Source organism: Brassica napus, chromosome C1 (genome assembly GCF_020379485.1).
Source record: "Brassica napus cultivar Da-Ae chromosome C1, Da-Ae, whole genome shotgun sequence".
In the NCBI taxonomy this organism is placed as follows: Eukaryota; Viridiplantae; Streptophyta; class Magnoliopsida; order Brassicales; family Brassicaceae; genus Brassica; species Brassica napus.
The window spans coordinates 46129585-46155244 of NC_063444.1; the positions used below are offsets into that span (position 1 = coordinate 46129585).

Genomic DNA, 25660 nt, shown 5'->3' on the forward strand with positions numbered 1-25660 from the left:
TTTCGTGTCAAAGGACCGACACAATTTTCAGAGAATAATAAAACACGAAATAAAATAAACTGAAGTATAAAAGAAACCCTAGTACTCGTCGCCACCCTAGTCGATTTGTGGGGGCTCATAGATCTTTCTCCTCGCCGACTGATCTGCTGTAAACTGGTACTTAGATCTTCTCTAACTTCCACCATCTTATGTTTGTTTGATCTCAGAACTTCCAGACTGGTCGTTTTTTTCTGTTGACTTGATTTCTTTGGGCAGATCTCTAATTTATGTTTGTTTGGGGTTAGTAACACAATACAAGTGAATCTGAGGGTTTGGTCTCTTAATTTTCAGATTTCCTTGGGTGGTTCTGTCTCTGCTGCTTGTATTTTTTCTAACTGTAGATTTGTGTAACTTTGTAGTGTAAGTTGAGGAATGGCAGATCGATTGACGCGGATTGCTATTGTGAGCGAAGACCGGTGCAAACCAAAAAAATGTCGCCAGGAATGCAAGAAGAGCTGTCCTGTTGTCAAGACAGGTATAATCTTGTCTCAATTTCATCATTTTTGGCTAGCTCTAATATATACAAAAAACCGTATGTTATATATCTCCAGGGAGACTTTGTATTGAAGTCACTCCTACTTCCAAGACGGCATTCTTATCAGAGGAGCTGTGTATAGGATGTGGTATCTGCGTGAAGGTATACTCGCCTCTATTTATTTATTTTTTACAAAACCGGCAGACACTGAGTGAGATTTTCTTCTTTTTTTGGAAGAAATGCCCGTTTGAGGCTATTCAAATTATCAATCTTCCAAAGGATCTAGAGAAAGATACAACCCACCGCTATAGGTCCAATGCTTTCAAATTGCACAGGCTCCCAGTTCCAAGGCCGGGCCAAGTCCTAGGGTTGGTCGGGACAAACGGTATTGGGAAATCAACGGCTCTCAAAATCTTGGCTGGAAAACTTAAACCAAATCTTGGCAGGTTCGATGTAAGTACCAAACAAGCCTCTCTTTCTTCGATACTCAAGTTTTGCATATTTGATAAATTGAATGTTTTTTTTAAAAATTATTATTCTTTTGTGTCAGAATCCTCCGGACTGGCAAGAAATTTTGGCCCACTTCCGCGGGTCAGAACTTCAAAGCTATTTCACCCGAGTTGTAGAAGAAAATCTAAAGGTAGTTAGTTAGGATGTTTATTTTTTTTAATATACTTGTTCGCCAAGATACGATTCGTCTATGTATGGCAGACGGCTATAAAGCCCCAACATGTGGACCAGATAAAAAAAATTGTTCAAGGTGATCTTGGGAAGATGCTTGAGAAGCTGGACGAGAGAGGAATGAGGGAGCAGATTGTCGCTGATCTGGAATTGAACCCGGTACTGGACCGTAGAGCAAGAGATGTATCTGGTGGAGAGCTTCAGAGGTTTGCCATTGCCGCTGTTTTCATCAAGAAGGCTGAGATATACATGTTTGATGAACCATCTAGCTTCCTCGATGTGAGGCAAAGACTCAAAGCTGCTCAAGTTATACGCTCACTCCTCAGGCCTGACAGGTTTTTTATTTTATTTTATTATTTTATTTTTGTGATCTCTCGCTCCTTAATAATAATAATAATAATAATAATAATAATAATAATAATAATGTGATTTTTGCTTTTCACTCAGCTACGTGATTGTTGTGGAGCATGACCTCAGCGTCCTAGACTATTTGTCAGACTTCGTCTGCTGTCTGTATGGAAAACCAACAGCATATGGTGTCGTGACTCTCCCCTTTTCTGTCAGAGAAGGAATCAACGTGTTCTTGGCTGGCTTTATTCCCACTGAAAACTTGCGTTTCAGGGACGAATCTCTGACCTTCAAGGTAAACCTTTTCCAGTGACTTCTGATAATAATAAGAATAAAACAAAAAAAAATTATTTTGTCATTTTGGTTTACAAGGTTTCTGAGACTCCACAAGAAAGTGATGGGGAAGTGAAGTCCTATGCAAGATACAAATACCCAAACATGAGTAAGACTCTTGGAAGTTTCAAGCTGGAGGTGATGGAAGGTGACTTCACCGACTCTCAGATTGTTGTAATGCTTGGGGAGAACGGTACTGGGAAAACTACCTTCATCCGGATGCTGGTACATTCCCTTTTGCTCCATAATTGTGTGTGTTTTAAGACTTTGACTTTTTTTTTTATGTAACGTAGGCAGGTGCACTGAAACCTGACGAGGGTGTAGAAGAAGATATGCCAGTGTTTAATGTGTCTTACAAACCGCAAACTTATGATGCGCAGCGTGAGTGTTCAGTGAGACAGTTGCTCCATGAGAGGATCCGTGATGCTTATATGCATCCTCAATTTGTATCGGATGTAATGAAACCGCTTCAGATTGAGCAGCTGTTGGATCAAGCAATTTGCACGCTCTCGGGTGGAGAGTCGCAGAGGGTTGGCATAACGTTATGCCTGGGGAAGCCTGCTGATATATATCTGATAGATGAGCCAAGTGCGTATCTCGACTCTGAGCAGAGAATCACAGCGTCAAAGGTCATAAAGCGCTTCATCCTCCACGCAAAGAAAACAGCCTTTATTGTGGAGCATGACTTTATTATGGCAACCTATCTGGCGGACCGAGTCATAGTGTATGAAGGACAACCATCTATCAAGTGTATGGCTCATTCTCCACAGTCACTCCTTAGCGGAATGAACCTCTTCTTATCGGTAAAAGCTCTGAATCAATTTAATCCTCTAATACAACAAGTGGTGAGAACTAACCTCATATTGTAATCTTTTTTTGAAGCACCTGAACATCACATTCAGACGTGATCCCACTAACTTCAGGCCAAGGATCAACAAATTAGAGTCTACAAAGGACAGGGAGCAGAAGTCTGCTGGCTCATACTACTACTTGGACGACTGACCCTTTTTTTTTTATGAATATGCTGCCTGCACAAAATAAACTCGCAAGTTGTTTGTGTACTTCCCCTTTGATAAAAGTTTTAATTATGACTATATGGTTATAACTTGTTTGTAATGTTGTTCCATACATCAGACCAATGATACCGTCTTTTATCTCTTTTATGCGCTTTCTTTATTATTATGCGTAAAACTATGATTTTACTTTATATCGTTTTTAAAGATACCAATTGTCGTGTTTTAAGAAAATCATTGAACAATCTTACTGAAGTAATGGTTTTGCTTGACTTGTTTTGATGCTATTGGTGCACTTGCTTCTTCTGATTTGCCTCTAGTGAGATTACAACTACGATTTGTCAAACCTTTCTCATTAACAAGTCCCTTAGATTTGTCGTAATGTATAAGGTCGCAAATCATCTCAAAGCGTTTAAGGAAGATAAACAATTAAATATTTTTTTTTTTGAAAAAGGGCATTCTATTTAAAAAAGACAAAGTACAAGATGTGATTGTTAGATCACATAGTTTGGAAAAGTTGGATACATAGAGTAAAAAACAAAAGAGCTAATAAACCCAAAGGATTAGTACAACTCTTTAGTTTGACCAAGATAAGAATGGAACTTGTCGGCTTGATTTAAGAACTTCGACCTCTACGGCTTCGTTTCCCTTTTCCACGAACTGTGAACCATTCATTTCATTGATACTTTTGTGTAGGCTTAACCAACCTACCGCTTCTTGTCATACTTCCAAATTCATCCATTTGTTCGGTAATACAGAAATCACTCTCTATATCACCAAGCTCTTGGTTGGATTCGGTTGAAAGAAGGGTCATGGTTAAAAGATCATTTCCTGAGAGTTTAATACCCTCACTGATGATAATATCTGATGAAACATTGTCCATAATTTGGTGGAAAGTGGGAGCAGATGATGAACCTGCTAATGTAACAGTTGGAATAGATTTGGCATCCAAAGATGAGTGAGAGACAGTAGAGCTATCCTTCTGAGTAGTAGCTATTGGAGAGTGAGCAGGGAAGTGTGGTGGCGTTGAAAGAACCTGCTCAACACCAGCTTGGGTTTCCATTTCTGAAGTTTCAACTTGTACCATCTCTTGATCTGAGACAACAGTGAACTGACCTTGTTCTTTGTCAGTTTGACTCCTTGGTGATTCATTAGACAAATCTTCAGTGTGCCTTGTTTCTTGAACAGCTGGGAGAAAACACCTTTTTTCCTTATGTCCTAATTGCCCACATCTGCCGCAAAAACTCGGGATCCAAGTGTACTCAACATCCACCAAAAATATATTACCTTGTTTGTCACTAAGGCAATTTGCTTTGGGAAGGGCTTATCAAGTTCTACTTCAACCAGTAGCTTTGCTTCTCCCAAACAAGTCGGATCAAGGCGAGGTTTGTGCGTTTGCATAGGCTCACCAAGTCCTGATGCAACATGGTTGAGGCCTAATCTTGAGTAGCAACAATCCGGAACATTTTTGAGGGTTACCCAAACCGGAATTGTTGAAACTTCAGGAACTTTAAGTGAGTTCACTGGTTTCCAAGGTGAAACAAACAACAAGCAATCATCAACATGCCATACACCTCTCTGAACTACCCATTGTCGAGTTGAATCATGAGGAATGTGAAACATATAAGATGACTCGCTTATCTTATGACAACCTATTCTGCAAGATCTTTCCCACAACCTATTCACTACATCATGAATTAAACCTCCAGGAGGAAGAGAACAGCGATGAAACTGACCAATAACATACTCTTTTTTATTCTCAGGTCCTAAGGTTAGTACTTGAGAAGGAATTGAAACCTGAAGAGTTCCGTCGAGTCGGAATGTAGGCTTGGCAGCTCGATAAAGATTCCTGGTGGCAGGGTTCATTCTGGCAGCCCACGGAAATCTTAGCGTTCCATCATCTTTAAGTTCCGGAACTGGTATCTTCTGAACTGGTATAAGAGGAAACTCTCTAACAGTAGTTATGTGATCTCTTTTCTTATGGTTTTGACCAAGTCTGTCAGTCAATGTCGGCCAGAAGGAATCAAGGAGTTTGTTTAGGTATTGAGGGTCAAAATCCTTTGGTGTTGCCGGTGTTGGTGGAGTAGCCGGATGAGCAAAAGTGAGAGGTTTAGCCCATGCTCCGATCGATGGAACAAAAGTAGCCGAAGGGTCGGAGAATAACTCTGACGGAGGAACAATAACTGGAGATAAATCAGTCGACTGAAGCACAAAGTTGTTTCCAGGAACACCAGCTTGGGAACAAGCTTTAGGAGATGAAGGAACAGAGATAGTAGTTGAAGAGCCATTCAATACGATCTCAATTTCAGGGCTTGACGAGCCTGTCTTCGCGACCTGAGGAAGCGGAGGAGGTAGGCCAGGATCATGGTCGGTGTTGGAGTCAATCACGTTCTCGAGCGGAGAGATCGACGAACGGAACGCCTCGGATTCAGGACTATACATCTGTAGCGACCAAGGCGAAGTGGGAGAGTGGAGAAGATGCACAGGAAGGGGAGAGGAGGAGACGGCGGACCTGTCGATTGCAACGCTGTCACGAGTTAGGGTTTCGCCTCTTGAGTCGTCAAAGAAAGGGGCGCGTGTAGTTCCAACAATTAAATATCACCATAAGAAAATAAAAGTTAATGTAGTTCATGCATGCATGGTGTTATACATCAGTGTAGGTTAACGTGAATTGGTTTTAGAAAATTAGAATCAGATTCTCAGATCCTCGGTCGGTTCTCTTTTAACCATTAACGAATTAAATAGTAATTCGAATTGGTTTTCAGAAAATTAGAATCAGATCAGCATCTAAATGACCAATGTTGAGCTGCACAGAGGCATCGGTTGAAACCAGTTGTACGTCAATAAATCTTTTTGAAATTCTCTTCTTTTTTTTTTCACAAATTCCATTTGTTATCTTTTCTTCTTCTGTCACTGGCCTTTGAATGTTTCTTCTTCCCCACAGTAAACCTCTTTTCAGAAAACTACAAGTTTTTAATGACATTTGTTGTAATCAGTATAGGAATAGAGACTGTATAGTGTAATGTACAGAAAACCATTTAAAATTAGACCTTGTAGCATGTGATGTATCCCCTATATATTAATTGAGAAGCATTTGAAAAATTAGAACCTTAATTTTGTATTAATTAAAAAAAACCTCAAATCCTAGGTGGCACTCTAAATGCCTTCTAAATTCCATTTCAAACAATTCTAGAGCATCTAATATAAAGTATAGTTTAATCTAATGGTGTCACATTATTCCATAATTATATAACACTAGAGAACATTATATTAACCTAAAATATATGAAGTGTGTATTCTTTCCTTAAATAAAAGCTACGGAATTACCTAATATGATTTACATATATACGGAAATTAATGATTATGAATAATAAAGATTTGATAACAATTTTTGCATCCTTCTTCATTTTTGTTTAAATTTATATTATTAAAAAAACTTAAACAATCACATTAACCATATAATAAAAAAAATTAGATTTTTTCTTATATGTTATATTTTGAATTTTTTTAAATGACTTTAAATTACAAAAATGAGGAAACCTTTATATGTTATATTTTTTTTAAACAACTTTAAAATACAAAAATGAGGACACCTTATATGTTATATTTTTCATCTATGTTAGAATTTTCTGTTATGTTATATTTTGAATTTTTTTAAAACGACTTTAAATTACAAAATGTAAGTTTTCCTTAAGTATACGACTAAAAACGTTAAAATGACATGTGTCAATTCGACGGTTGATTTGAAAGCTTTCAAAACCATATGAAAGATAAAAGTCAAAATAATTCAACTGTGAAAACAATACTGTTCACTTTTTTCAAGAATGTGTTCGCTGGAAAAAATAAGGTTTTTATGTCATAATTTGTTTAATGTCCATTAGAGAACATTATATTAACGTAAAATATAATAAGTGTGTATTTTTTCCTTAAATAAAAACTACAGAATTACCTAATATGAGTTACATATATATGACAACTAATGATTATGAATAATAAAGATTTGATAACAATTTTTGCATCTTTCTTCATTTTTGTTTAATTTTATATTATTAAAAAAATAAACAATCACATTAACCTTATAATAAAAAATTAGATTTTTTCTTATATGTTATATTTTGATTTTTTTTAAATGACTTTAAATTACAAAAATGAAGAAACCTTATATGTTATTTTTTTTAAAAAACGACTTTAAAATACAAAAATGAGGACACTTTATATGTTAGATTTTTTCTTATATGTTATATTTTGAATTTTTTAAAACAACTTTAAATTACAGAAATGTAAGTTTTCCTTAAGTATACGAATAAAAACATTAAAATGACATGTATCAATTCGATGGTTGATTTGAAAGCTTTCAAAACCATATGTAAGTTAAAAGTCAAAATAATTCAACTGTGAAAACAATACTATTCACTTTTTCAAAATTGTGTTCGAGGAAAAAAATAAGGTTTTTATGTCATAATTTGTTTAATGTCCACTAGAAAACATTATATTAACCTAAAATATAAGAAGTGTGTATTCGTTCCCTAAATAAAAGCTACGAAATTACCTAATATGATTTACATATATATATGACAATTAATGATTATAAATAATAAAGATTTGATAACAATTTTTGCATCCTTCTTCATTTTGTTTAATTTTATATTATTAAAAAAAAAATAAACAATCACATTAACCATATAATAAAAAAATAGATTTTTTCTTATATGTAATATTTTGAATTTTTTAAAATAACTTTAAATTACAAAAATGAGGAAACCTAATATGTTATTTGTTTTAAAAAACGACTTTAAAATACAAAAATGAGGACACCTTATATGTTAGATTTTTCTTATATGTTAGATTTTTTCTTAGATGTTATATTTTGAATTTCTTAAAACGACTTTAAATTACAAAAAATGTAAGTTTTCCTTAAGGATACGACTAAAAACATTAAAATGACATGTATCAATTCGATAGTTGATTTGAAAGCTTTCAAAACCATATGGAAGATAAAAGTCAAAATAATTCAACTGTGAAAACAATATTGTTCACTTTTTTCAAGAATGTGTTCGATGGAAAAAATAAGGTTTTTATGTCATAATTTGTTTAATGTCCAATCCGATCAACCCATGATGTATTAATTATAGTTTTGTTCCATTGTTTTTAATAAAAATTGATCCGATCCATCGGAAAAAAATTATATAATAACAACAAAAAATATTTTAAATATATAAATAAAATGATCACATATATAAAAAAAACTATTGATAATATATACAAATAAACTCACCCTGCGCAAGGCGCAGGTCTTATACTAGTGTAATGTTATTTTGATAAATTTACACTATTTTAAACAAATTTTAATCTTGAGAGTATATTAAGAAAAGCTGTTCGAAAATAAAAATTAAATCAAATTCAAATTACTCATCTTTGTTGAAACGTCCAATTCAAATGCAAAAATTGAGTTCGTTCTTTCATCATTTTTTCATATTTCATTTTGTATTTTTCTTCATGGTCATGACTTTGTTTCTCCTTCTGTCGCTGGCATTCTTTTCTTTTCTTCCAACTCTTCTTCTTCCCCACCGTAAACTCTTTTTCAGAAAACTACAAGTTTTTAATGACATTTGTTGTAATTAGTATAGAAGTAGAAACCCTAAGATACAGAAAACCATTTAAAATTTATACTATTAAAATAGAACTATGTAGTAATCCGCGCAATGTGCGGAATTAAATAGTTTATTAGATTATTTATCGTATGTTGTACTAAGAGATTTGTTGTATAGTTTTTTTAGGGATGTGCATTTATATATATGTTTCGGATTCAATAAAATAATATAAAACATAAAAATTTGAATAATGTGAGACTAAATATTTAAATTTACATAAAATTAGTTCCATTTGAATATTCGGATGAAGAACAAATAAATATTTTCAGTATTTTAAACATTATTGATACTTTTAGATATTTACATATTTTTAAAATCTTAGAGATATAAAATTTAAAATAATTAACATATTTAAATATATAATTGTGATTTAGATATTTTTGGTATCCAAAATATTTTAGTTTGGATCAGATTCGGATCTGGTTATCTGAATATTAAACTTTTAGATTCATATGAGTACTTAATCAGTTTTAGTTTGTGTTTTGTATTGCTTTCAAATATAGTTCAGTTCGGTTCTTTGGATCTTTGTTTTACCCAAACTTGCTTTCTTCTACTAATATAACGTAAAATAAAATAAATGTTGAGCAAATATTTTTGGTATATCTAAAATACATAATTATTGGACTATACTTTAAAAATACGAATTAAAAAGTTGAGAATCATGTCAATATTTTTGAGCATGATACAAATTGACGTAGCATAAAACCAATAACATGTATTTTCTTATAAAACATTCTTGGTAAATATAATAAGATGATACAATCGAGTGAAAAATGTTAGAGTTGCTTGAAAAATAATGTGGTATGTTCACTTATCACCTGAATACTGTTTTTCAATCGATTTCACGAATTTTTTTCTTCTTTTAAAACTTTTCTGATTTCTGATTTTTTCTTGCAATCTGATTATGTTTCTAATTTTTGATCTGATATGAAAACTCCGTAAAAAAAATAATATTTGGCTTAACTAAAATCCGACCTTGTGTGTGATATTTTTTTATCTCAATTTCTTTAACTCATAACCAATCACATTATTTATCGCCTTCGTGTACAGAAAGCCTCTACCACGGCTAAGTTCGGCAAGATTAGAAACTTTCAATTTCTAAAAACATTCTCATTTGAACATTTTAGTTGATGTTAATCTTAATTATTTTTTTAATTTCTTTCTTTCAAAATAATATTATTCAGTAGTTGTACGGAGAAAACTACAATTTACTAATACAAATGTTAAAAATGCAATAACTAAAAATGAGTTGATTAAAAAAAATGTGAACACATTAAATTCTCTGCAGTAGAATTAAAAAATTTAGTATGTGAATACATTAATTGTTGAATGATTGTGAGACCGACACGTCAGCATACTCAAATTGAAATCGATGTGGGGTTGCCACGTGTTCAATGTAATATGAAAGCATTAAATGACAATGCTTCTCTTTAAATCTAAAAGGGATCCCTATTAGGATTCGGTCATTGAATGCCACTGCCCTAATTATAGATTTTTATAATTAATTAAAATCGGCTAAAAATATAAACCAATCGTTTCGCAGTATAATTAATACCCAACATAATTCAAGCATTCAGTAATTATAGAATCATTCGAAAATTAATGACCCCGAGATACTCATTTCCTTTTGCATTTAATATTTAATTGTTACTCTCTCCGTTTCTAAATGTAGGATGTTTTATAAAATTTTGATGTTCTAATATATACTCTCTCTGTTCCTAAATATAAGATATTTAGGTAGAAACACACATATTAAAAAAAACTAATTTTTATCTTGAAAGTATCATTAAAACTATAAATTAATAGTATTCAACCAATTACAAAATACACTATTAAAATATGATTGGGTACACGGTTTTTAATAAGTAAAAGTTACCTAGAAAAATTAAAACATCTTAGAACCTCTTCAATGGAAGTCCTTAAGAGAAGTCTTTAGGAAAAAAATAATTAAATAATCAGTGAACCCTACCAAAAGCTAAGGATTCAATCTTTAAAATCTCTAAATAAGAACTCTTTCTTAGTGAATCCTTGCACTATTTGCGGGTCCCCACGACATGTGGCGACCCGCGATTGGTTGATATATATTTTTTTATCTAAAAAGAAAAAAAAATAATACTTATAAAATCAAAATACACTTTTTCTAAGAACTCTTCTTTGGATAACACCATTGCGGGTGCTCTTATATATTGGAACATCAAAATTTTGTAAAACATCCTAATTTTAGGAACAAATGGAGTAAGATGTTTTCATTTTCCTAGATAACTTTTACTTTATTAAAATTGGGTACACAGTTTTTAATAAAGTAAAAGTTATCTAGGAAAATGAAAACATCTTACAGTTTTTAATAGTCTATTTTGTAAATGGTTGAATACCATTAATTTATAGTTTATTGATATTTTTTAGAAAGAAGTCGGGTATGAATGGTGACCAATGAATGATGATGAATAATGCATTCTCAAACATTCTTGTAAAAAATCATTCACAAGGAATAATAATTTTCTCTCATTCCCTCTCATTCCCTTTTTCTGTAGAGAATTAAAGAACAAAATTAGTCATTGTTAAATTTGAGAAGGAACAACCATTCTTTTTCATTCCTGTTATTTTATTCCCGTATATTTATTTTCTATTCGTTTTTCTTGTTTACCAAATGGTCATTAGTCAGATCCATAGTTTTTTTAATATGTGTATTTCTAACTAAACATCTTATATTTAGGAATATAGAGAGTATTAAGTTTTTCTTTAAGTGAGATAGATCGAAAGAAAAAAATCTTACCTACTAAACAGAATATTTTTGAAATTTACTTTAGTTTTCGAAATAAAAGAAATTATATTGCCTTAGATGCAATAACAATCCCAACGACACTTCTTCTTCTCGTTATATAAGATCATGTCATCCCATTAGTCCATACATTTATTTTTAATTATAAACTGATAAATTATAGTACAGGTTAAAGCCTAATATAACTAAAATTTTATTTTAGATAGCACATGTCAGAATTTTCTTCTAAACTCAAAATTTTAACATATCTAAAACCTATAAAATATAAAATATATATTTTACCCAAAACAAAATATAAATTACATAAATAGTTAAAATATATAAATCATGTAAAGTTTTATAGTATTCAATTGGATAAAAAATTGTCAACGGAAAAATAATCCCGCGATTTTACGGCGCGGGTCAAAATGTAGTTAGACTTTATAGCATGCGATGTATTGAATGTAACCACATTAATCACGCAGCATCACTTCCCTTTTTTTACATTTTACCTTTGCCATCGACTATTATTAGTTTTACAAGTATTTCCAATTTGGGCAAATTCATTGCATAGTACTAGTAAAGATTATCTTTACTGATTTGTTTCTATCAACATGACATATACTACTCAATTATCTACTAAATTCCATAGTTTACCCAAATTAAGGATAACTCATACTATACCCTTGTTTTTACTTAAATCAAATTTGCTAAGCTGTATAATAGTCAGGCTCATATTACTCCATATAGCTGGTGCTTGTCTTTTTTTTTTCTTTTTTTCACTATCAGTGTAACACGTCAATAATATAACGATAATTGAACATCTATAGTTATTGCTTACTATTTCACACATACAATTATACACATCTATAGAGATATATGTGTGTAAAAAGCATCTCTGCATCTGCATGTGCATGAGTTTCTACAGAGAGAAAATTTGAAGTGCAGAAAACAAAGAAAACTCAGAAAGAAAGAAAAAATCCATATAAAGTTATTATTTTCTCTTTTAACTCTTTTAGCTCTACAATATTATTATCTTATGGTCTTTTAACTGTTTTAACTGTTGACGTAAAAAAATCTCTTGCTGTAAAATTTCCACAAAATTTCACCTATAAAGTCCTAACGTGAGATGGGAAGAACACTTCGCAGAAACTTTTTATTCAGACGCTTGTTTTACTTTGTCTCGAAAGAGAATGAATCAGGTTATGTAACTTATGTTAATAATTTATAATTATTATTGATCGACTTACATGTTGTTTTGTTTTATGTAGATCATTTCCTGCGTTGAAAACGCTTGTACGATGCGTCAAGCACCTGGGGATCTCAAAAAGAGGCTTGAGACAATGTCCGTGTACTTATGTGAAACTACTTCACACTCAGCCTACGCAGAGGCCATAATTACTGGATTTTTCCAGTCGGCGGGGAGCAATGTAACTGAGGAAACAAGCTGTAAGTTTAATTGTTAAATTGTTGTAACTTTGTAGTATTATATAAATGGTCTCTTAATTATAAACATTTGTCTCGCAGTGCTCTCCGTCAAAAATGAGATCCATGGAGTTTTCAATGCTTACGGTCCGGTTCTATTACCATATGCAAATACCCTAAATTTACAAGTAAGTTTTTTTTCTATAGCAGTTAAGGGATTTTAGGTAAGCTTTATGGTCCAAAACGTATAACTAAAACGACTGTCTCTGTCAATATTATGGTCCTTCTGCTTCATCAATCGCTTATATGCTTGTCATTTGTGAAAATTCTGTGGTTAGTCTAGAGTCTAGACTAATTAATTAAGATTTTTTGGCTCTTTTTCTTTTAGTTTTAGTGAATATGAGAATTTTCTAAACTAATCCAGCAAGGCAATATAATTTAGTTTTTCCAAACCTTGACGCTGACAATTATTTTCATCAGATATTTTGTTAACCCTTTTATTGCTTAGGCTTGTTAGACGCTAATCCATTGTTATTTTTATTAGTTTAAGCTAAGTGTTCTTGTCTGCAACCAGTCCGGGTCTATTAATTAAAGCTAACCGATCTTTAGTGTGTTTTTTTTCTTTTGAAGTGGGTGTCTAATAGAGAACTGTGTTGTCGCTTATTAGTTAACGTGAATGTTTAAAAATGCCTACTTTTGTTAAAACAACACATAATAATAAAGACATTATTTTGTGAAGTGAAGAGTTGGGAGAAAAAAGTGTTAATATATAAAACTATTAAGCAAATAATATAAAGTAAAACAATGGTTAGAAGAGTGAATTAGTACTTAACTAATTTAACCTATACTAGATTCTTGTATTTAAAAAAGTGACATATCTTAAGCAAAAACAATGTTTAATACTACACAGTATTACAAGTACAGAAAAGTAAGGAAGAGTTGGACATGTTATTGATTGAAAAACTGTCAAATTTTTAATCAATGCATGATTTTGAAGAGAAAGTGCATGAAAAGTATTTTTTTAAAAAAATTGATGGAATACCATTTTGTTCGACCATATAATTAATATACAGATCCAAGTGATCGATACTGTGGAGAGAATCTGCCTTGAAGCGGACTCATCGTTTTTTCCAGCTTTCGGTTACGTAAGTAAAAATATATTCTCTTTTTAATTTTTCTAAAGTTGATATGATGTTATTAATTTGGTTTTACTTTGGTTTGATTTTAAACTAATAGATAATTCAGGTTCTGTCGAACCACGGTGTGGACTTCGAAGCAATTCAGGTTTGGAAAACCCGTAAGAACAAGGAACGGGATGAAGGAACGTTGTCACCACGAGAGGTAGCGCTGCTGACAAACTTGCTGGGTACGCCGATAGGACCTGCCGGTGCGATCCTTCAGGAGTACGATCTTGGCCAGGCTAGCCAAGACGCCAGAAACATGGGCTTCTAATTTCTAAAAGACGGTTGATCAGGCCGTAGTAGCTAAAAGTCGTATGTTTGAACAATAATCGTTTAGTTATATCTCTTCTATCTTATTACTAAGGCTTGGCCCGCTTATGATGCGGGATTATTAAACTTGGACATTTTTATTTATGTCTTTAATATTAAGGATGATTGCATGCTTCTGCTGGTTATTTTAGTTTTTCAATTCATTTACTTTGGTATATTTCTTTTATATGCTTGTTTCATGATATCATTGATGATCACGAATCACGAGCCCTATCGATGCGAGGGTGGAAATATAACTTATCCTCGAACAGTGAGAGAGAGATAATTCTTATACGGACCATTTACCTGGTGGAACACGTTTGGGCTTTTTTTTTTTAAGTTTGGTCAAAATAAGCCCGTTAGAATTCTTTTGTTCCAAGTTACCTCTTCAAAAGGCAAGTTTCTTCTTTTTACTTGCCCCGCAAGTAATCCTCGAAAGGCTCTTAATTGTGTTCTCGTCAACTGCTCCAAAACGCCAATGTTATTGATTGAGCTAACAGTCAGCAGAAAAGCTCTTTGCTGCAGGACTAGATGTGATTCAGGGGGGCTTTCGGGAGATAGAGCATGACTTTACTAACCAGGTCAATTGTTTTGTTTTGTTTTGTGCCGTTGACACTTACAGATATGCGTACTAACACTATTAGCTAATATATTTTGGAGTTCCAAAGACCATCTTGAACTCTCCATTGTGCTGAGAGAATATAAGAGAAAAAAAACACTAAATGTAAGTTTTCCATCAACAGTAGTTCCCTGCTTCAAGTAGAAGTGTATAGTCATTATTTTTTAGGAAAGGAGACATCATTTGAGAAGCTTGAAATGGTTGAGAGCTCATCAAACTTAATTAGGTACTTAACAACGGTTTTCAACATGAAGAGCATCACAGCGGATATCGTCAACATCTACGGTGGTACAAGCAACTATGGCACCAACGATGAAGCTTGAAACTATGGCTGAGTACTTATGTGAAGTTACCCCTCAATCAGCTTACACGAAGGCCATACTTAGTGCATTTTTTTTCACTCGTTTGGGAGCAATGTAACAGCGAACATAAGCGGTAAGTGCAATTAACTATTTGATAAATTATTGTAACACTATGTATTTGATAAATGGTCTCTTATGAACATTATCTCGCAGTGATCTCCAGCAAGAATGCGATCGATGGAGTTTTCAATTCTTACGGTTCGGTTCTTACCCCATATACAAATAGTATCACTTTGCAAATAATTTTTTTTTTCATTTATAAAAAGTGGAGTTTGATAGCAGTTGGAGTTTTTGTTTTAGGTAAGCTTTAATCTTAGCCTTAGTGATGTTCTACTGGAATTTCATTGCAGTTAAGAGATTTCGCTTTTAGTTAAGCTTTAATTTTAGCCTTACGGATTTGATTAAAAATTTATTTGGAGCCTATAAGTTTTACAGTTTTTAAGGCTCATTTTTATAACCCTTATGTTTTACGATCGATTAAATTACTTTGTGAGCATTTGTAATTGGTCAATATGTACTTATTATAGTATTAAAAGTACTTACAGAATTTTTAATCAAAATAAACATGTAGTCATCAGATATTACTTGAAGAAATACTAAAGAGGTGAAGTATCATAGTCATTGACATATAATTATTCCTTCTAATTATCCAAATAAGCTAGATCACATAACTATTTATTTAGATTTAATATTCATTTACTAGAGACCAATGTATTATAAATGTTATTTTTCTATCAACAACTATTGATGGAACTTACTATGAAACTAATTAACAAACAATAAACATAGTATTAAATTCTCTATTAACCAAAAAGAAATTTCATAGTGTACACTTTACACTAAAAATAACTCATCTGAAATAACTAGAAAGACTGAGAAAAGTTGTCCAAATACACCTAACATAATTATATAAATTTTTCATCATCATTTTTTATAGAAGTTAAATAAGCTGTCATATATTTTTAGTTACATACATCAACAGATATATAAATATGTAAAACATATGCATGTGCAAGAGTTAAGCAAAATTGAAGCAAAAAAACAGTAAAAATTTAGAAAAAAACATATAAAGTTATGACTTTTTTCATATTAACTGAGGAAACAAGCTGTAAGTTTAATTGTTAAATTTTTGTAACTTTGTATTATATAAATGGTCGCTTAATTATAAACATTTGTCTCGCAATGCTCTCCGTCGAAAATTAGATCCATAGAGTTTGCTTACAGCCCGGTTCTATTACCATGCAAATACCCTAAATTTACGAGTAAGGGATTTTATGTAGGCTTTACATGTCTAAAGTATTAAAACTGAAGTACAAATAAAACTTAACTCTGAGTTTTCCTAAATAATTATAATCTAATGCCATTAGCCTTAAAAACTGTAGTTTTAAAATTTTTGTAAACAATCCTAAATTGACGTCGTCATTCTCCAGAAAATTAGCCATCGTCTCAAACCTTTGAACAGCCATGAATATTGTTAAGGAAGAGCAACCATCGGTAGAGATGATGACTCGAGTAACATCTTCGATCTCACTAGCTGACATCTCCACCAATTCTGGGGGAACCTCAAGAGATTCCAGTGTCGGTGCAAATCACCGCCAAACAGATTCTAAGGGAAGTTCCAGAGATTCAAGAGGCCCACATCTTTCCGCCTAATCAGAAAAGTATATGTTCTATTGAGCTTTATAATCTCCGACTACAATTACGACTACAAAGCAAATTTAGGACCCGATTCAGCTGTCATATTTTAGGACCAGATTGACTGAGCTTTCCAACTTAATGCTAAGACATAGAGGTTTCTTTGGAGAACTTCTCATATTTTCTAAGGTCTGGCTGCTATATGCTGTTAAAGATTTCTTCCATATATCTGCGCTTTGGTAGTTTGATGATTTATAACCAAATTGCTACGAAAAAGGATGTTTAGATAGAAACGATGTATGTCCATATGAAGGGCGGAAGTACGTTTGCTAAGTCTGCATCAGACTTGTGTACTACGTGTCCCTGTACTTTGCTCTCTATACTAGCATGTATGAGGCTTTACCATTAGTGTTTCTTGATGTGTTCATTCCTCTTAGCAAGAGTACATACGTATATATGAGTTATGAATTTGAGATAGACACGTAGCAGGGACGTCTCTCATATATCTTACACATAAGATAGACACGTAGAGCATCAGCACTGGTTTAATTTCTCAATTAGTATCTTACACATAAAATAATAATATAATTTAATATTTTCATTAAAGTTTAAATAAGAAAAAAATAGTTTAGTTATGTGATAACGTAGCAGGGACGTCTTTCATATATACCCGAACGTTTCTTGAAGAAGGGACGTCCCTCTCCATCTCTCTTACTTTTGTCTCGTTTTTCATTTTTTTGTTTAATAATGATGAGAGACTCTTGCCCATACTACCGCTGCTGATGCTCTTATTTTTCTAACCCGTTTTACCATATGAATCATTTCTAGGGTCTAAGATATATCAGAAAACGTTGGCAAAAACGCTTGCAAAAAGTTTCGAGGCCAAATTGATGATCGCTGACTTTCTTTTGTTGTTTGGGTAGTCTTATTTTCTCTTTCCTTACTCTTTAACGTTGTTTAATTATTAAAATATTTCATGTCAAATTGGTATTAAGTGGTATCGCTGGTTTTTGGTCCCAAATAGCTTTAAAGTTATCTTTGTTATGGTGTCCACTCCACCATTGTTTTTATGATGAATAGTAGGCTTGGTCGTTTACTCTAGGGAAATATAGAAAATATGTTAACTTTTTTTTGGTAGGAAATATAGAAAATATGTTAACTAAATGTATATAAAATATATGATAACATGTGGCTCAACATTGAGTTCCCAAGCTTTTTCCAAGCAAGAAGTGTCAACAGCAACTTCTAAAACCTAGACATTCAAAAGTCATGCATGTTGGTTTTTATTATATAATTGTTAACTTTCTTTGTTGTACCACTCCTCATGTGTTACTGAGCAAACACTTTTATCATTTTATATATCTACATTTATTTCTAACCCATCAATATATATACTAGGTGTTTTACTTCGCAATGTACATACATAAAAGTTTTAAGAATTTAAATTAAATTTAAAAACAAAATTTTGCTACTTTTTAGATTTTATTATTTACTTACAATGTTTAATTTTAAATTTTGACTTAACTATATGTAAAAATAAAGATAAAATATTAAATCTATTTTAATTTATATTTAGTGGTATATATGTATATATATAAAATTATAATTTTGGAAAGACTTTATATATAATTTTTTTGGTTAAATGTATTTAATAAAATTCATTAAAATTAAGAAAAACAATTTAGGTATATAATTATTAAAACGTAAAATTAAATAATATTTCTAAAATTTGTAGAGAAGCTATAGTATTGATATTAGAAAATTACATTTTTTTAAAAGAAATTGCATAAAATTTTGAAAAATTGTCATAGTAGTAAATATATATATAATTATAAAAATAAAATAAAATTATATTTCAAAATTATAAAAAAATATTATATTTCTATTGCTACAATTATATTATTTATTGTTAACCTAATGATGATTTATGATTTAAAATTTATATAATTTTTATAAAAATTTATAATATTTCTATTTCTATTATATTATTTATTGTAAAACTAATGATAATTTATGAGTTAAAAATTATATGTTTTTTAAAAAAAAATTATAATATTTCTATTTCTACAATTATATTATTTATTGTAAAACTAATGATGATTTATGAGTTAAAAATTATATAATTTTAAATATAAATTAAATAATATTTTAAAAATGCAAAATATTATTATATTTCTATTGTTATATTATTCATTGTTAAACTAATGATGATTCATCTTAATTTTTATATATCTACATTTTATTTCTATCCCACGATATTATATATATATATATACACAGAAATAAACAACTAAAATGAATGACAATTTAAAATAATTAATACAGTTGACGCATATAAACCATAAAATGATAATAAATATTGGTAAGTGGTCAAATATAACCATAAAAAACTTGAACAATATAAAGTTTAATAAAACACTCGCGCAGGCACGCGGATCAGAATCTATTTCTACTTTGAATTTAATATCAGTCAAGGGATTTTGTTTCTAGTTAAGCTAGCCTTAGGGATTTGATTAAAACTTTGATTAAACTTGGGTTTTTAGCATTTTGAAATTTTTATGTATTATTTAGAAAAAGAATGGAGATGATTTTAACAGACCCGCCTCGTTAGGAAAGCAAAGTAAGAGATGATGGATTAGGGACAGCATATTTTTGTGCTGGCGTAAAATCATTTGTAATCTGATTATTATTTTTTGGTCCAAAACGTAAAACTAAAACGACTGTCTCTGTGAATATTATGGTCCTTCTGCTTCATCGATCGCCTATTTGCTTGTCATTTGTGAAAGTCTGATGTTAGTCTAGAGTCTAGACTAATTAAGATATTTTGCAAGATTTTATGGTTCTTTTTCTTTTAGTAGTTTAGTGAATATGAGAATTTTCTAAACTAATACAACGAGGCCATAGATTTTAGTTTTTCCAAACCTTGACGTTGACATTTACTAGAGGTACCGCGGAGCGCGGAGTCGTGGACAGAGTTTTTGTTTCATCTCAATATTTGCTAGGATTGTTGTAGTTGTGAATTTTTGCGTTTTGAATTGTTTTTCAAGTTTTTTTTATTGTTATAGGATTAGAGTTGTGATGATGAACTATGTATGCACTGTTCTCCAATTATGAAGGACTAAACTATATTAGTAATGTTATTGATATAGTTCATGTTGTTGTTTGATGTGTCACTCAGACTTATTGAGTTATTGTTTGTTTGTCTTTTTAATTTGTTTCTTATATTGTTGAAAGTACATAAATTATAATAAAGTTATTGAGAGTACTTTTTGTTTCTTGATATTTTTTCTCCGGTTTAGTTGTATAAGTTGCGTGTATTAAGTAATAATTTTTATTATCCTTATTATGTTTGTTATATGTTTTTATTTTATTTTTAAACTTGTTCCTCTTACCGGATCTTTAAAACAAATACATGAAGACTTGTAGAAATAACTATAAAATGAGTGACAGTTCTGAGTATTTGGTCTTTAATGAGTTTTAAATGAATTTATGTATTTCTCATAAGAAGACAATAGCATTTGCCTGTTGACATTGGGCATGTAAGCTATTTTTATAAGACAAGAGGAGTGAGCAGGTGGAGCCGTTGTTGCCGCATTTGTATCTGTCGGGATTGTCTCTTGTATCTCCTGTTGTATATGTGTTTGTTTATATTTTATTTGATGTGTAATATATAAACAAAAATCATTGTTAGTTGTATTTATCAGAGTTCATAACTTACTCTGCCTTTTTGTTTATGTAATTTCACTGGTCTTGGTTGTCGTCTTCGTCTTCTTCGTTGCGAAAGTAAGTTTGTAAATTGTTAAATAGCTAGCCATGTAGTTTGTATTTGTTTAGCTGACTCGATGTATGTGTCGTTGAGTTTTAGTTGAGGTGATTGGTTTGGTATATTTGTTTTGAAGTTTATTTCTAAGATTAGACAAAAAAAGAGAGGTGATCATTAATGATTCGTCTTTTTTAGAATTCTAGTTTTTGGTGTTTTAATTGTTTGGGTTGTTGTGACTTCTTTTAAGCTGTAAAATAAAGGTTTGTGTAAAATTAGTTTGATAAGTAAGGGAGATAAATAGACGACCACAAAATTTGAGTAGGAAATATTTTTGATTATTGATGTTAGCACAATATATATAATAATATAAAGATAATTGGTGTTGATTGTTTCTTACGGATCAATGGGGAGACGGATAACGACTCGAGTTGTTTCTTTGCTAAGGTCAGAGCCTTGAACATATTGGATTTTCCCAACCACATCTGCGAGTTTAAATATCAGTTATGATAACGAAACATATTATAAACCCATATGCAATATGATAATATACCTAGGAGTTCTAGGTTTGTGCTCGCAATCACTTGGAAATTGTCAAACTGTCTAATTATGATTGGAGATTGATCTCAGGAGCACCCGTGATGACTTCATAAATAATAGTAGGTGAGATGAAAAGAATGAGGAATGGATGATCAATTATCTTGTACATGCTTGAGCACCTAGCAACCTCAAAACGATCGACTTTCACAATGGAACCGGCTTTCAAAGATGGCATGTAATGATTAGCACGTCCGGCGGGAATAAACCCATGAATCACGGAATCTGCAAATAATATTATTTAACAAAGAATCAGGAAATCAATTAAAACAATTATATTAAATAAGTGTGATAAATCGAAGATTAACTTACCTTTTCATCAAGGAAGAGAACCGTGATTCCCATAAACTCACTGTCTTTCTTGAAGTTCAGGGAATCCCATAAGTGAGGAGGTTAGAGGCTATGCTCTGACTACTACGACCAACATGGAGAGACTCGAAGGTTGAGTAACGGATGCCAGGAACGCCAGTTTGAGGAACTGGAGAGGCAGAGAGACATTTTCTAGAAGATCGTTAAAGCTAAGAGGAATCAATGCGTTTTGTGGAGATGCAGATTGGGTTCATCAAAGATGAGAATCATATATATAGGGTTTACAAAAAGGCTACAAATCAGAATCATTTAAGATCAAGCGATTTAAGACGGGGAGATGAAGAGTTCACCGGTGAAAAAATAGATTACGAACAGACACACAACGCAACTCTGTAACTCAGACGTATCTAAGACAATGATAAAAAGAACCCTAAGTCATGTTAAACGAAGACAGTTTACAATATGGAAAAACTATAATTATTGTTTTTTTTCATATATCGTGGTGAACTTCATTTAAAAATGAAATTCATAATACACTTGTAGGCTCGACCCACAGAGAAAACCGAAAAAGCAAAGGTTTCCGACCTTCATAAATATATATTAGTTTCGGCCATCAATATATAAAGTATAATTTAGTTTAGTGGTATAAATGTTGTTGTTCATATCTTAATAATCTGGATTCGAGCCAATTGCTTGACACTTTTTCACATTTTTTAAAAGTGGGACCCAACAAAATGTTCACATGCCGCCCCAGGAAAGAGAAAACTGTCTCATTATATTATAGATTTTCATGGGATATTTTTTTAACCGTTTTGTTGCTTAGGCTTTTTAGCCAGGGGTGGATCTACAGTGTTCATGGAGGAGGCAGCTGCCCCCACTAAAACTATAGAAAACCTTATCTGCATCCGAAATAAAAACGATTATGCAGTTCAAATGGTTAAATCTACTTCAATGCCTCCACTGGACCACTGTTCAAATTCTCATCAGCACCCTTCAACCTTTATTCTTTGCCTTTTCTGATTCCTCTTTCCTCCACGTGTCGTTCTCCTTCCTATTTCGCACCCTGCCTCCTACTGCCTTTTCTTAATCTTTTTTGTTCATTAATAATTTATCATTCAGACTCGGTTGTCTTTTGAATATTTTTGTTTTCGATACAAATCATTCTAGTATTTTCTATTTCAGTTTATTTTATTAGTAGATCTATTTTATAATTCTTTTATTTATAAAAAAGTTTTTTAGTTGTATTATTTTACTGATTAATTTTCTTCTAAATTTTTCTTTTAAAAAGGATATTAAATATTTATATAATTAATTTAATTAATTAATATTTATATGCTCTCATTCAAAATATTTTCTAGATCCGTCACTATTGTTAGTCTATGTGAATATTGGTCCTTCTCCTTCATCAATCGCTTATTTGCTTGTCATTTGTGAAAGTCTAAGGGGAGGATTATTGGTCTAAGAATTTTTAAAGAATTATAAAAATTTAAGAATCCATAGTTTTTGGTTTATGGATTTTAAAAGTTTTTCCAAAATCCATTGTTATTGGTTTGAAGATTTTTAAATTCTATTCAAATCCTTTGTTATTCAAAAAGTTTAGTTTTTATTGATTTTACTATTCTATTAAATTCTATGGTTATTAGAAACTAAATTCTTTATATTTTTACTCATAAGCTAAACTTTGAAAATAGCATGTCTACTCATAAGATTTCTGAAATCTGTGTAATAATAAAAACATTCTCACACTTTATGATATATTTTTCTTGTTTGACATGTGATTTTCAGAAGATCTCTTTGTCTGTAAGTTTCGTATTTGGTGTGTTCTAACATAATTTTTCGTTTGTATGAGTGGTGTCTCAAAAAAAATGTCAAAGAAAACAAGACTGTTAAAAATATGTCATGTAGTATGAAGATAAAAAATGATTATTTTCACAATATAACTAAGAACAAACCATGCATAACACAAATAACGAATACCATAAAATGCATTTGTCTATATAAACACACCAAACGATAATATAATAGTATCTCATCGAAATTCATTGTTGAAAATTTCTACAACTTTTTTGTACCTTAGAAAAAAACTTTTTGAAAAACTATATTGTGCAAATTCTTAATAATCAATAATAATCTATAGAAATCAATACAAAATATTTGATAGAAATTAAGAAGCATTTGTGAAATCTAAACTTTCTAAAATCTGTCAACTTCTAAAATCTCTTTCCAAATTCTGGTTCCAATAACCTCCTCCTAAGGTTAGTCTAGAGCCTGGACTAATCAATGCATATTCTGTAGAGAAATTGCATGAAAAATATTTTAAAAAACGAATTTGATAGAATACCATTTTGTTCTACCATATAATATATAGATCCAAGTGATCGAGACTGTGGAGAGAAAGTGCCTTGAACCGGACTCACCGTTTTTTCCAGCTTTCGGTTACGTAAGTAATAATATACTCTTTTTAGAAAAAAGAAGTTCTTATATGATGTTATTAATTTGGTTTACTTTGGTTTGATTTTCAACTAATAGAATTCAGGTTCTGTCGAACCATGGTGTGGACTTCGAAGCAATTCAGCTTTGGAAAACCCGTAAGAACAAGGAATGGGATGAAGGAAGGTTGTCACCACGAAAGGTAGCGCTGCTGACAACTTGCTGGGTGCCTCGATAAGACCTGCCGGTGCGATCCTTCAGGGGAACGACCTAGGCAAGGCTAGCCAAGACTCTAGAAACATGGGCCTCTTAAAGACAGTTGATCTGGCCGTAGTAGTTAAATATAAACAAAATTTGAGTTCATCCCCTCTGGTGAATGCTGTAATTCATCTTAATGACTAGAACCAATCAAAATGTCATCCAGAATTAGTGAAAAAATGAATAAAATTAAAAAGAAAAAAAATTAAAAAAAGCTAAAAAGAAAAACGAAGATGTTGCCGTAATGAAGAATATAACGCCATCTTTGTTTTATCTCTTAGGTTTTGAGCTTCAATCCACGATTGTTTTTGATTTTGTCACCAAGGAGCTTCAAATTGTTGGAACTCGTTTTTAACAAAGTGGTGCAGACCATTTTTCGATGGATTTTTCGAAAATTATTACAATTTTTTTTAAATGCGTTTCATTCTTAGAAATTCACATTTTTCATACAACTATTTTCATAGTTCTCTCAAGTTGATTAATAAATCCAACTTGTATGTTTTGGATTTTTCCAAAAAACATATTTTACTTTTTTTTAGCAAATATACATATCATTACAAGATATTATTTGTGATATCAAGACCACTATTTTATATGGTTATTCTCAATCATATTGACTTTAGAAACTACAATATACATATCAGTTTCAATCACATTGGTCTGAAAATTCTCATTGTTTTTACATGTCAATCTTTATACAACTTACATATAAGTATTGACGAAATATAAATATTTCGATCAATATCAACAAACATTTTATTTTCTATGATAAATGATTTATATGTGGTAGACCTCTTCCAAACTTAATTTGGGGTGTCAACTCACAAACTCTATTTCCATCAATACCATTTGATCTCTTAAAGATCGAGATATTGTTTATAACATTGGTATATTTCACCATGCTTCAAATTTGGATCTTTTTTTTTTGCTCTTTCATGGTCAAACATGAATTTAATAATTAATTTAAGTTACTCCAGAAAAAAACCTGAAACAATAAATCAAAGGCGTTATGCATTCTTGAATAATTAAAGCAAACCATCATCTTTAACCAAGTCAAGGCATTAACACTTTTTTAACAAATAACGTTCACTTTCAACAACTTTATGAGCTGGTAAAAAATACTTTTACAAAGCACCTGCATATGACAATTACTATATGTGTTGAGAAGCAAATCACTGATTTCTCAAAACGAGACAAAACAAAAAAAACAATGGACTTTGATTATTTTTACGAGACCAAAGTTTTTTTTTTTTTTTAGGTAACTGCGGGTTTCCGACGACCGTGGTCAACCGACTATTCCCGCGAGGGCCACGGCACTCCACGTATTCTTGGGATTTAACCCTAGCCCGGGTGGCCAGCGGGACTGGATACCGTATTGGGGGTTCCCTCAAGTACCACTGGCCCAAGTACGAGACCAAAGTTGCAGCAATGTATTGACTAATAGCGAATCAAATAACAGTCAAAATTATGCTATCAA

At 31.6% G+C, this 25660-nt stretch overlaps 2 protein-coding genes across 5 annotated transcripts; both read left to right on the top strand.

Annotated features, from left to right (window-relative positions):
• LOC106345851 (ABC transporter E family member 1) lies at positions 1–3034 on the top strand. Of its 4 annotated transcripts, none has more exons than XM_013785049.3 (10): positions 1–156; positions 399–514; positions 591–676; positions 752–967; positions 1065–1154; positions 1226–1530; positions 1643–1838; positions 1916–2101; positions 2170–2679; positions 2759–3034. In XM_013785049.3, exons 2-10 carry the CDS (start codon positions 412–414, stop codon positions 2876–2878), a joined length of 1812 nt encoding a protein of 603 aa, XP_013640503.1. In that variant the 5' UTR covers positions 1–156; positions 399–411; the 3' UTR covers positions 2879–3034. The 4 variants fall into 4 exon arrangements, with proteins under 4 accessions (XP_013640503.1, XP_013640504.1, XP_048600568.1 ...); XM_013785050.3 differs by having other exon boundaries at positions 1256–1530; XM_048744611.1 differs by lacking the exon at positions 1–156 and adding an exon at positions 255–279.
• An 8854-nt stretch (positions 3035–11888) lies between these two features.
• Positions 11889–14735, top strand: LOC106351017. Its single transcript, XM_013790833.3, has 5 exons — positions 11889–12500; positions 12570–12747; positions 12826–12911; positions 13797–13868; positions 13960–14735. The coding sequence occupies exons 1-5, from the start codon at positions 12492–12494 to the stop codon at positions 14173–14175; spliced, it is 561 nt and encodes a 186-aa protein (XP_013646287.3). The 5' UTR covers positions 11889–12491; the 3' UTR covers positions 14176–14735.
• The last annotated feature ends 10925 nt before the right edge of the window (positions 14736–25660 follow it).